Source organism: Falco peregrinus, chromosome 2, assembly GCF_023634155.1.
Source record: "Falco peregrinus isolate bFalPer1 chromosome 2, bFalPer1.pri, whole genome shotgun sequence".
NCBI classification, from domain to species: Eukaryota; Metazoa; Chordata; class Aves; order Falconiformes; family Falconidae; genus Falco; species Falco peregrinus.
In genome coordinates, this window is record NC_073722.1 from 120,882,149 (window position 1) to 120,896,131 (window position 13,983).

At 39.7% G+C, this 13,983-nt stretch overlaps 1 protein-coding gene across 3 annotated transcripts in view; it reads right to left on the minus strand.

The window, feature by feature from the left end:
• The window catches only part of CA10 (carbonic anhydrase 10), a 209,864-nt gene that overhangs the window by 126,527 nt on the left and 69,354 nt on the right, over window positions 1-13,983 (minus strand). For all 3 annotated transcript variants that reach the window (XM_027795704.2, XM_005243656.3, XM_027795705.2), the window contains one exon: window positions 639-781. In XM_027795704.2, the coding sequence (XP_027651505.1) occupies window positions 639-781 (143 nt within the window). The remainder of the gene's footprint in view (window positions 1-638; window positions 782-13,983) is intronic.

Genomic DNA, 13,983 nt, shown 5'->3' on the forward strand with positions numbered 1-13,983 from the left:
ACTTATGATCTACTAAAATAAATGTTGCCATTCCGTTTTCTAGTTAATATATGTGAGGACATATCCAATAAGAAAAATCCTACAATGAGTGCCAATATGCTCTAGATAACACAGAAACTAGATTACTTTTTGAACACATCTGTCTGCCTCTCCCATGCTTAGATATGTATCTCACAGTTCCTTTTATTTCATAACATAAAGAAGCTCATTCATCCCTTCCTACCCCTTAATGTGATGGCACTGCAATGTTATCCTGATTTAGATGACTAAATGAAGGTCTCGGCCAATCTTAAACAAAATAGCACCTTTAAAATGCCACTCAGGATGAACACCTAATTTAATTATAAATGTGGAGTTTCCAAGTGAGATGCTAATCTTCCAGACAGCAGAGTTTCAAGTAACAGTTAATATGAAAATATAAATACAAGTTAGAAGACACCTAAAAATGTACAGTTGTTATCTCTCCAGCAGTGATGGAATTGCGTGATACGCAAAGCACTAGGTTGTTATTCAGCCTCAGAGTTTAGGGAGATAAAAATGTAAATGCTTTAGAAATATAAATTATAGCAAATGTTTGTAAGTCTAATAACAACTTTTTTTTTTTTTTTTTTAATAGGAGAACATGATAGAACACATACCTTTCTTCCCCCTGTGTTTATGCGAAGAGGAGTTAAGAAGGGATCAAAAATCATATGGCTGGTTTCAATATTGACAGGTGACTGTCTTTTCCCAACAGAGCAAAGATTCCAAGCTGAGTTCACCAAACCCCAAAAGGAGGGAACTGCAAAATATAAAAAAGGGCAAGTTTAAGAAAAGTCTGGAAAGACTACAAAGAAATACATGTAAGGCAGATAGCCAGATAATTAAACTTGTCGTATTGTCTGCACACACAAGCCAAAACTGAAATCAGGCAAATTCAACCAGCACTTGAAATTTAAAACTTCACGTACGGAGACCAAAACTTAATTGTTTCATGTAGTTTTGTATCAGGAAAGAAGGTTGTGGTTTTTTTCTCTTTTTAAAGTACCCAGATGCAATTATAAATAGTTCCTTTGCTGTTAGTATTATAGAATATTTACTGAGCATTAAGAATGTGACTCATTAGCCCTTACACTAATTATGCAACCATTCAATATGTTCTCAGACCAAACCCATTCCATTCTACTCAGTTTTTTTAAGTCTTCATATTTAGAACAATTCATTAAAACCCACAGAATTATTATAAAAGAAGCTCACACATTACCATCCCAGAGAACAGGCCTGCTCTCTAGACAGTTTCTTCTAATTTCTGTTACATTCACCCAAACCTTTATTTAGTCAATGTTTTGATCTAAAAAATAAATCTCATTGGAAAAGCCATACTGGTGGTGAAGAAGGATAATTCCTTCCCTCTACACGCAATGGCTTGGAACATGGAGGACCCCCTGATTTTTGACAGGCTCAGTTACTTTCTGCACCCCTAATTGGAAAAAAAAATGCGGTGACTATATACTGCTCCTTATCAGATAACTGCAGGCTGATGGTCATAATGCATCCCATCTGCAATTTATAGACAAGATCAACCTGAACTTCTCTGTGGGTGCTGAAAAAATTTCTGACTAAATTAGTAAAGAGCAACTAACAAGATACGGGAAAGACACATTTAGATTTCTTGTGCATACTTTGTCCCTGTCTAAAGTACATAAGGCAACTTTGACTTTATCGGAATTATTCTGCAGTTTTATGTAGCAGGTGGAAATTTCACAGATGCTAATATTGATGCCTTTTTTGGCTTTATTTTTTTTCTTTTTACATGTTGTTAAAAGTTTTCATAACTTTGGAGCCTCAAACCATTCTTCTAAACTACAAACTGCGTGGAGCAAATTCCACACAGCCAGACTGGGGGAAGGAACACGTGGCTGAGTTCTTGTGGCAGGAGCACAGGTGATTTGCCCAGAGGGTGGAGTTAAAACAACTCCCCAGCTGCTTATAAAAAGCTTTTTGGTTGCTGTTAGCTAGTTGTGTGCAGGATTTTGCAGTGGGAATGCTTACTTCTGTTTGTTGGTTTGGTTTTTTGGGTTTTTTTTTTTTTTTTGTTTTGGCTACTCTAGTGGGAGCTACACAGAGGTTTGGCAGAGTTTGAACCTCATGTTTGTAGTAGACTTAACCTGCTGGGAAGATATTCCTTGGAGGGGAGACAGACAGACAGAAAGTATCTTTTGAGTAGGGCAGTCTTAGGAAAATGGCTCGTCTTGGTAAGTGTTTTCCTATCATGTTCTGCAGAACAGCTCAGTTCTTTTTGCCCTCAAAGTTTGAGTATGCTTAGGTGTAAAACTTTGGTTGAGTTAACATATAGCTTCCTGTAACTTTTGTATAAAACTAGGGCTTTTCTTAAGCTATTGCTTGTACAGCAAAACTTCTGTATGAGTGTCTACACAGAAGTGATGGAAAATGATTTGCGGTTGTTGAATATCTGTCTATTCCAGTAATTCCTCAGCTATTCTCCACAGAAGTTACCTTTATTACAAAATATCTGAAAACTCAGTTTTCAGCTGAAGCTTCTTTCTTTGTGCCAGCCTGTCTGTGCATGTGCAGGTGAACTCAAACAGCTCTGAAGGGATTCAAGTGGTTCAGCCATAACTGACATGTTACAGCTAGCAAAGTTTAAAGTTTCCTTGCATATAGTTTTGAAGTGAACATGCATTACTAATACCTTAATTTCACTAATGACGTATCTTTCTTAGCACCTGACAGACAATCAAATCAGATCACATGCAAAGTCCAAAACTGCTCTTAGTATGTCCTGCATGAAATACTTAAGGAGGGATGATGGTGTAATGCTCTACTCTATGGCTCTGGGAAAGCAAAGACCAGGGAACAGCACCCAAAATAGCTAGAATTGCAGACGCCCCCATCAAATTATGTCATTAAGCTTTCCTTTGTGTAATAAACCCTGTGTGCAACCACTCCACAGAAGGTCAGATGGAAAGCCTCTAAAATAAGCAAAGCTTTGTGTGATCAGAAAATGAGTAGGCAGTAGCCTTAAAAATTTATTTGGCTCCTCTGTTTACCCTACCAGTCAATTCCTGCTTCCACTGGAGACTAACAAGACTACAGAAGTTCCCAGAGTCTGCTAAATGATAGCATTAATGCTTTGAAATTGAATAAAACATATGTACTGCAATCCAAAATAAAATGGAGCACACTTAATTATTTGTGCTCTTTCCACAAGAGAAATACCACAGGATTTCACTTCAGTTTTTGTCAGAAAGGGAATTCCTATTTATGCAGAGACCTGAAATAAAAGTTTAAGTTAATTGAGATAGCCTGGTTCTCTCGATAAATCCCCCTGTGTTGTTGTTCTTAAAAAATAAATTAGTGATGAAACTGTAGAGCTGTAAGTTCAAGAGGGAAAATATTAGAAGGGAAATCTGTTGCTTGAATGGCTACTAGTATTACTAAAAAAGTCTTCTGGGCAGAAATACTCTTGGTCTTCCTCAGCAAGCTTTTAGAAAAATAAGTAAAGAAACTAGACACAGTAAGTGCAATAAAATGGCAAGCTAAACAGGTCAGTCCATTATTTTTGACTTCACATTACTTAAAGAATTTATGCTGTAACTGGGATTGTTCCAGAAAAGCTGAAGTGGAAAAGAACTGCTATGAGACAATGTTTTATAATGTTATTTCTGTTTTTGACAAGGAAACAGTCCATTCTATGCAATACCCGTCACACCAGCCTATCGCCGAAAAGTCAGGAAGGTGGAGCTCCAGTATGGTGATGCTGAGCTGCAAAGGTTACACTTGTCACCCAAACATGTAAGTCTGATGCAATCATTTCCTTTCTAAACGCTTAGGAAGCTTCTGCTTGAGAATCTCTAATAAGTGCTTGCTGCTAGCTGTTAGGTAGGATTCTGCAAAAAGAAAGTGCAGGAATTGTAAACTCACCCCAGTGATCAGAATTACTTTGCTTATGCTTCAGCTGAAGGTTGGTTAAGGATGACTGACCTAAAACTGCACACCTAAGTTAACTAGTGGATGGGGTTATTATGCAATATTAATGTCTGATTACATTTAATTAAAGTAATTAGTACTGCTTAGGTGCTCAAAGTAATACGGAAGTATTCAGAACTGTAATGGAAAAAGTCCAAGGAGGCTTCATGTAGGAAACCAAAGCTTAAATTAAAAACTGAATTAACTGCTGAGTCTAAAGAAATTAGTGTATGAGTCTAGGAAAACATACGGAAATGTTCACTGTTCTATTATTCCAGCTTAGCTAACAGACAAGCTTCTATTAGGGGTTAAGTCATTAACGAAACAGTATCTCCTTCACCATTATGTTGTCTTTCCATAAAAATCTAGTCATGAATGAGTGGGAACACGCTGTACCTCTGTGTGCGGACCCCTGAAGCATTTTAGATGGCAGCCTGGCTCCTGCCCGCTACAGGAGCTACTCTTACAAGCTAGTTCGCATGCAGCCCACATACTAGTTTACAATCTCATTTAACAAGGTTCTCTAGCTACTGGCTATTCTGCCAAAAGTTTCTGTATACTGATCATGTCACCTCTGCCTTCATTTCCCTAAATTTATACCACCTGAGAGCTGATTTCTTGCAAATATGTTACATAGACATAAGGTGATAAGTTTTTGTCTCATCAGTGTTATGCCTTCAACATTCTCAGAAATACAATTGAATAAATTCAGAGTTTTTCCTCTGTATGTTGGCATGCTATGGACAACAGATTTTTTTTTGCATTTGTGTTATGTGGTGAGGGGGATTACTTATATTTTATACCTACGCAAACACCTCTGACATCCTTATTCAGCCTGTATCTTATTGCAGCTGTTCTTTCTTTCAATTTACTGGGAAGAATTTATATTGAGGTATATGAAGGTGCTCTAGTATCAGCATGACACAATAGAATGAGGGATTCTGATGGCTTTTACCAAACCTATGCATAACAACAGTGAAATAATAGCAGCTAGAACAATAAAGCAAGGATTGAATGCTATTGTCCTAGCGATAAGTACCCAGGATTTGTGTAAAAAATACAAGCCTCCCCTCTCCAGAGAAAAGCAATGAGTGAACACTGTCCCGTAAGATGCCCTTCTGTAGGTACAGCAAACTCGCAGATAAGCATAATGGTGCTGTCTACAGTGGGTGTTGATGGACGTGTAACAGTCTGCATCCATGTTGTGAGAGGAGGCAGTAGTTATTTTCTATAAAATTAGATAAAATTAGGGCTTTTCTTAGGCTATATATAAATATATACATAAAGTTATAACATCTTCATTACTTGATCTTAGGGAGAAAAATTATGCTGGACTCAAAGGTTTAGGTCATGGAAGGGTTGTGGACAGTTAAGCGGTGTCTCCTAATCGCCTGTCTGGTTGTCAAGGGCTGATTTATAAAAATGGTTCTCAGGGTTCTACCCCATGCTCTGTTTCTGCGTCTTGTTCTTGGCAAAGTCATAAAAAGTTTGTTGCTAGAATTTCTCCAAGGCATTTTCTGAATCCTTGTGAGTCCCTGTGATGCAGTGACCGAAACAGTTTGGTCTATTTGAGAACAGCTGCATTACGTGGGGTGGGGTGGCCCTGTGCTTCCCAGCACATCTGGCTCTGCGTGCAGAGCGCTCCTGGGGCTGGTCCTGTAGCAAAGCTGCCCTGGGCTGTGCCTGGCTGCTACGTTCAGGGCTGTGTTCTCCATTCCAAAATGACTGAGAAAGACCAGAAGGCAGTGCCCCACCTGGTGAAGGGTAACCCCCTTAGTGATCAACTTGCCAGTTTTCGGACGACTTAAAGATACTTGCATTCACTTGGAAATGTGCCTGTAATTGCAGAGTGGCTTTGCAAGGCTTCTACACCAAAATAATTTTTTTCTAAGCCATAAAACATGAGAATTTATTTTAAAAAAAATCCTGTCCCTCTCCCTGCTTTTCTCTTTATTTAAGGCTCCAATTTCTGCTTTTTGCAATGATGAATCACTGCAGGAGACATTCTTAGGTGGTTTTCACATTTTCAAAGAATCCTAAGTTTCCCCCTCTCCCTGTTCTATCCTCCTGCTCATACTTTTGCAATACCTTCTTAGGTTCTCTCATCCTCAACTCACAGCTTACTTCTGTTAAGCTAACTTTTATGAAGTGTTTAACCTTAGCAACACACATGATTTATTACTGCTTTGGGAACAAAAGCAAAAGGCAGGCAGGTTTCATGCATGGTAGGCAAATGATTTCTGTCACTGGGAAGTTTGGTAATATCCAGGAAATATCCCCATATTTCTCAGTATGGCTTCCAAGTTCAGGGAAAATCACAGCAGAATTTCTGTTATGTTCCTTGTGTTGTCTCATGTAAGTAGATGAGATAGTATAGCAGCAAATCAAAGAGTAAGGTGTTTGGGAGAAAAGCATGTTATAAAAGCTGTCATCCTCGGAACTAGGCACAAATGGAGACTGTCTTCCTGTCTATCTTGTGTCTTGCTGATCTGATGATCATGCTGCTTACACTGGGCACTTGGAGTAAGTAGGACATTAAAATAGTGTTAGCTATACAAACCTTTCGCTCGGGTAACAACCTCTGTTTTAGGTCTGAGCAATGCAGGGACTCTGGTTTAGGAGTAACTATGGAAGCAACGCTTTGTATAATGGGTATCATGCTACACTGAGTTAAGCATCTTTTATATGAAAAGCATTCACAGTTGATTTTTGTTCAACTCCTGAATGGTGAAATGGACACTGGAACTGCCAGATTATAAACAAAGTTTATAACACTTAGTGTTTAAGGTGTTACATGTTTATTCTGAGCCTTTGCTTAAATAGGGCTAAGAAGCCAGCAAGCTTCAACAGAAAAATAAAGGGGGTGGCTATAAGTAAGAGAGCATCCCTCAAAAAATGCTGTCCAAATAAGAAAACTGAAAAAGATTATAAACTCTGACAAGTAAAATATAAAATTAAAATAAGTTAAGCCAAAAGAAGATGCTGAAGACCGATTTTCTGAAGGCATAAAAGCCACTAATAACTTCTTTCAAGTGTATGAGAGGCAAGGATCCTGCCCGAGTCTGTAGGGCCAGCTGATGATCAAGTTGTAAAAGGAGCACATGAAAGATTATGTAGCAGCAAGTTCTTTTCCTTATTGCTTACAAAGGTGCCTAGGGATGTTCCCACACAGGAGCAGCTTTTGGGGAATGAATCTGAGAAACTGTCTCAAAAGCAAGCATCAGAAAAATTACTTTCAGTATAAATTGATAAAATGAAAAAATTCATTGGTGTCAGTCAGAACTCTAGGATGAATACACAGTGACTTGAATTGCCAGAATCCTTACTTAAAATCGGCATCAGTCTCGGAGAGATAAAACAGTATCAAATCTGATCCAGTTTTTATGGTGCTTATTTTAATAGGTGCTTATTTTTCCCAAGGTATCTGCTGCTGGTCACTGTCAGTAACAGGGGATGGAATCTAGCCAAGACAGTAAAGTTATTTGTGTTGCACTGCTCTAAGACTGCAACTTCCTCTTTGAAGTTCGCTCAACTTTCAAAAGCACAGATTTTCTTAATTTAAGTTAGAGTTCATGAGTTTAAATAAAAGGAGTCAATTTATTTATGCAGCAGATCGTTGTTTATATATTTAAGCTTTAACATCAGCCCTGGCAATAGCATAAAATACAGAGTGTATTTGTGCAGCAATTATTCTTGCCCTGTGTAATTACTGGTCCCTCAGATAAAATCTCAAGCTACTTTATTGAAGCTGGGAATTGAAACCACAGAGAGAATCAGCTATCTATGTACATCAATAAAGCAGTCCATTAATTATTTCCACCTACTCGAAGAAAATTACCATACTAATGCCTCTGGATAACCACATGACCTGCTCTGCTTCTACATAAAAGCCAAACGTAAAGTCATAAAGGCTTTGAGAGATAAATCAGGGACACCAAAGAAATGACAGAGTATAGAATGGCATTCATGTAAGTAATTGGTCACAGAAATCTCCAGACTGCAGTAACATTAGACAGTACCACAATGGTTTCAAATTTGCGAACTGAGAGTATTCTGTTTTCTTTTTAAGAACCCGAAAGTTGATAGCTGAAATATATCCTCAAGAGTAAGACAGCATTACCATTATTCAAAAGATGGTAAAAAAATATTAAATTTTTTCATCAATAAATCTTGAAACATATCCAAAAAATGAAAATTTTGAAGCACTCGAACAGCATCATATTTCATGCCGGTCTGTTCAAATGTCATCTTACCTCTGCATGAAGGAGTCTCAATGACAGGAAAGGTTCAACAACCGCACTGGCTAAATGAGAGAGAACAGAAAACTGGAAGGGGGAAATGAGGATTTAAGATTCTGGGAAGATACTTGCTTTTAAAAGGTGTTAATTTTCTGCTGTGCTTTTAATAGAGACATTCTGCAATAGCCTCTTCAAGTTGCCTTTTAAATTATAGCTGCCTATTTCTGCCTAACTAAATGTTTTCTTCGATTAAGAGTATTACCTGCAAAAAAAGTATTTAGTAATCACCATTAGTGACTTCTAACCTTGCAAAGCTTTTACTTATTTCCATCTGCATGTTTGGGATACCAGTGTAGAAAACACTACCGCTTCTTTCATTACATTGATTAAACCAGACTAATCCACTTTTATAAATTATGTGAATCTTATGGTAAAGGGCAGTTACAACACTATGGGACCAGATTGTTTTCTCTGCCACACTATGGTGAGTCAACACATATGTTAAAACTATCCAATCAAATACTACTTTGAGGTTTCCCAAAAATATACACCAGCTGCTTAAAAGGTACTTAAAGATGCTTTTTGTATTATCTCTTCTTTTTGCATTATTTATATGGTGGGAGTAGTAAGTGGTGTGTATCTATAGGCAGAGGTATATCCAGGACCAAAACTAAGCAACCTCAGTAACAAACTTCTAGGGCCACTGTTACTACTATTCTGAAAATACAACGTACTTCTCCTTCTCTCCAATCAAAAGGATGTACAGTCTTGGGGAAAACTGTGTAATGTTAGTGAAGTTCCCGCTGCTGAAAGGTTTAGTATAACTACATCAAGAAATAGAAATGCAAACGGATTCAAGGACAGTTTGGTTTAAAGATTAAAAAGAAACCAGGATGCTTAGCGGAGCTGGCACAAGTTGCTCATTAGAATGTCAGTCTTGGGTAAAAGGAATCCTTGGTAAAAGAGCAAAAAATGAAAGACGGGAGGAAGGCAACACCCTTTCCCTCTGTTCTCAACACAAGGCACTGAGCATACATGTGGACTGGATCGGTGCCAGTGTTTGCTGTTCAGTCAAGCATTGGGCTCCCTTATTATGTCTGCCAGTGCCTGGGATGCTTGTATGACTAACTAGCTGCATCAATTACTTGCCACTCAGCTGGCAGTTTCTAATCAAGTCTGGTCAGTCCTTCAGTCATCAATCACTGCCAGGGTTCAACAGATTCTCCTTGAAGCAGGCACAGAACAAGGTGGCAATTGCAGCTGAGCAAGTTTGCTTGACACGCATTGTAATTTGGGGGGTGGAAAAAAGGGAGAACTTCCCTGGATTTAAATGTAGGCTGAAAGGGAAAAAGATTAAATGCAAAAAAGCTGCAATGGTCTTTCTGCCCTTTAAATAGGGCTTCACACTGAAATGCAGGAAACCCAGGTTTTGAGCTATTGTATGATCTCTAAAAGTAACCCTTCCTCTTCATGTTTCTTAATCTTTCCTTTTTCTGTTTGTGCTGTGGTTCACGCTGTAAAACTGGGGACTTTGGCTGTTACTATTTAAATGAGGGACTGTTCTGAGGCAGGATGAGTGAGATCTACGGTTTTAAAGAAGATCCAGAAGAAAAGCGAAGAAAGCTTCACACAGATGGAATTGGAACAGAGGAGAAAGTTGTTCAGAGAAAAGTAATTTGGAATGTATTGGTTTAGGGAAAGGGGAAAGACTGCTTATCTAGAAGATAACTTGAGGTCTGTTCTCTAGATTCAGCTTTATTTTAATGTCATCCTTTTGCTGAGAAACATAAATGAAAGAGGGAATATTAAAAAATTACAGAAGACAGCATATTTTTTTCTACCAAAAGAGCTCTTTCTGGATATTCCAGTGCCTCACAGCATACTGTTACTAAACCAAACATAACCCTCAGGCAATAAGTTGGAATCTAACTATTTCTTGCCAAATTTGGTGTCTCTGTCTGTTAGCGCTTCCTTCATTAGGTGGAATATAATGAACATCACAGTCTGAAGGTACAGGGCACTAAGGGATTCAGTTTGGAGAAGGCAGGCACTGAGGCATAAGGGCTATGTGTAAGGAGTATCCAGTAAGGGTTAACCAGTCCCATTCTCCAAAACATTTGTGTCTGCTGTGACAGGTGCCTCTTGAGAATTACTTGAAGCTACGTACTGCTTTGGTTTCCCACAAGACTCTTACAGCTAATGACAGCAAGTAATGCAGAAATGTCCTGGCCCTGCTGACTTGCAAAGACAAGTGAGGAGCAAGCGCGGAGTTCACTACTGAGTGCTGCAGTTCATATCTGCAGTGACAGTTCAAGACAGAAACACTTCTGTTCTGTGCTCTGGTATTTTCTAGAGTAATCAGATTTCTCTGACCCCATTCCACAGGGCTCTGGCCTTGCCCAGGGATGCTGCTTCCACAGAAAGATAACCAAACCCCTGTAAGTTTGATTGTTCTTGGAAAGGCTAGAAGTCCTTAGGACAGCTGACTAGATGCACTTACAGGCTAGAAGAAAAGCTGTCTGGGCAATACTGATCTCTCAGAAGTCAAACACAGTGCTGCCAAACCACAACTCTGAACTGATGCGTTACTACAAAACATTTTGGAATGGAAAGAAACGATGGCCTCTCCTCAGCTGCTACGTCAAACTATTCAGCTAATTGCTGTCCAGTGACTGATCTTCCATGGAGTGATCTACTGCTTTTTCTAACAGCAGTTACACTCTGAATATCTGGTATTTCTGTTGAGGAAGATCCTAACTGCTTCTGCGATAACATGATGTACACATGGCATGTGGCACAGACTCTGCAGATAGGCTGCAGCTGGGCACAGAAGCCAGCTTCTTCACTATGTAGGAAAACCTGCATGTTTAGGGAGAATCTAGCTTTCTTGTACAGCATGATTGATTTGAAATACTCCTGGGATGTTTCTGCTACCCTGTGTGTGCAACAGGCAGAAGCAGGAAAGGCTTAGCAGGCCCTCTGGCTCAGGATGAACTTGGTTGCGTGAGAGTCCCAATAACGAAGGATCTTCTAGTGGAGTCTCACTTGCTGTCTTTTCCCTTTCTCCTAAATAAGTGTTTATCTCACTGGCCTCTACAATGTTTGACAAACTCTTTACACAGTAATTGCTGCCTGAGATGTAAGGGGATAGCTGAGTGTGAGGGTATTCTTTTAGTTCATGCCACATTATCCGATTTCTGTATTCTGTGTGCACACTGTGGAACAAATACACTGCATAGGAAATACAACAGATTTCTACCCAACAAATTCCTGCATCAACAACCAGCTGAATGTCAGGTGGTAACTAGTATAATCAGTGTAAGGCTGATCATTATTGGCCTAATTTTCAGAAATGCTGAATGCATCCTCTGAATTCTGTGGAGCTGGGTGAAAATAAGAGAAGAAAGGATTCACTTTTTCTTGAAAAACTGGGCCACTTAAAATAATCTGAAAATTCTATCAGTGTGGTGTCTAGTCCAGAAAAATCTTGTACAAACAACATATACTGAATAGCTTGTTAAAGAGGAAAGAAACTGCACTGGTGCAAGACTAGCTGTAAATCTCCAGCAAACTAGAGAAGAAACAAAATTATTCCTCTTCAAGTGGCTAAAACATAACAGGAGATGGCTCTCCTGCCATTTGTTATACACCTCATCCCTTTCCAACCTGCTTCTGCTTGTTAGAGCTTCTCAAGTGGCTTTGTCCATGGTCCTACGAGCTTTTGTAGCAAATGCAAGGCAAACTACATGCTTCCTGAAGTTTTTGCATACCTATTACTCCAAGTTTTATGTTTTAATATCCTTTATGAAACTGCCATTATTAGGAACTCCTCTACCACTGGCTTAATTGCCATGTGTTGCTCAAATATGCTGCAATTTTTTTAATGGCAAGGTCTTATTTCAAACCTCTCAGTCCATTAATGCTTTCAGTTTTGAATTCTGCTGTGAATCTGAACTTCCATTCAACCTTGCTGGTCTGGCTGAGGCTGCTTTTGGACGGTGATAGAGCACATGAAACTGTTGAGTTCTGCTGTCAGTAAGGAAACATTTTGCAAATCTGTTGGTTTTCAGAAGGTTGTGAAGGCCCTTAAATACTCACCTAAACGTGTATTTAATGGTACCGGTAAGTGTTTTCTCATTTGCTGAGGTTTCTGTATTTGCAGTCAAATACAGATAAATGCTCTGCAGCACTCCCAACAGACAGGCTGGCTGGGAAGGTTCTCAAGCTGGTTTTTACGTAAACAAACAAACAAAACCCAAACCCTTCCAATTCCCCCCAAAAACAGAAGAGAGGGAATAAAGGAAGCAAATTCTTGGGCATTGCCTGGGAATGGAGAAAGGGAGGAGACTGGATGCTGGGCTGGGGAATACATATGGAGAGGACTCTACGAAGCAGGGCAGAGAGGGGCAGCAGGGAGCGTGGAGGCAGCGTGGGGCAGAGGCAGGGTGCACACTGATCGATCCACTGCCCTTCTACATACTTTATGAAATAAGATAGCCTGCAAAGTTCAGCAGCTACAGATTCAGCCTGTAGGGGCTGAAATTTATGTTGAACTTAACACAGAATACAGATTGTGAGCTCTACTCCTTTCCTTTCACTGTCTAAATTTTACATCTACTCTCTGCAAAAAATAGCTAAACCTGTATGTTTCTTATTTAGTTACATTACAGCTACTAGGTCTTTGGAGCCAAGAAATCAAAGCATGGGAGACCAAGACATGCATGAGTTTTTTCTTAATGCTTGAATTTATTTAAGAAAAGGCCTTGTCAAGTGCCACAATATATTAGTAGAATGGCAAGTTAAACCCTGTCAAGGTATTGTCATAATTATTCCATTTCAAATTAGCCACCAGAGGGCTGATCATTTGTTCTTAAAGGGTTGGCACGCTGTGCCGGGGATCTGAAACGGGCAGTACCTGATCAGTGCCTCCCCTGAGCTCAGTGTCTTCGATCTCCTTGTAAGTGGCTCTTTGGATGGATGGGGAGAACAGGCCTGGGATTACACAAACAAGGAGCCAGTGAGGGATGAGGATGGAGGCTGTGCTGTCAGGAGACCAGTAGTTACAGAACTGAGCATCAGGTCAGAAAGCAGACCTGCAGGACAGGCTGTTCAGTGATTACTTGAAAACAGCTCAAGGAGACTGTTAGCATAAGCCAAAGTGCCAGAGCAGAATGGATACTCTGAAAAGGGCAGGGAAAGGAACTGTCTTCTCTCGGTGTTGTAGGGTGACACTGTCATACTCTTGTGTGACTGATATACTGCTGTTGCTGTTCCTAATCTGATCATGCCTGATCTCACTGTTAACACATACATGTAAAGACACAGAGAGAACCCCCTCCAAACTGCTCCGGAAGCTTCTGACTGCAGGCAAACACTCAATTCAGTCTAACAATTGAATTGTAGGATCAAATTTGCTCTGAATGCATCAACAAGGATAGGCCCAAGTAATGGGCAAGGAGCGGATGCTCCCTCTTGATGCAAGATAGGGTTTGGAGATGTGCTGCTCTGCTGTCATCAGTGCATGGAAATGGAAGAGCAGTGCCTTGATGTAGAAAGCCAACAGCAGTAACTGAGTTCTGAATGTCAGGTGTGTGCTCATGGTTAGATCAAATAGCCACTGCAAGGAGAACCCTCTATTCTTTCCAACTAGCAACCACAAGCAATGACTGAAAAGCAGTTTAGCATAGCAGTAATCTTTCCAGAACCCTTTCTTAGCTGTTTTCTTATGGTATGGGTGCGTATGCATCTCCCATGCTCATGTCAATCACAGGGCACT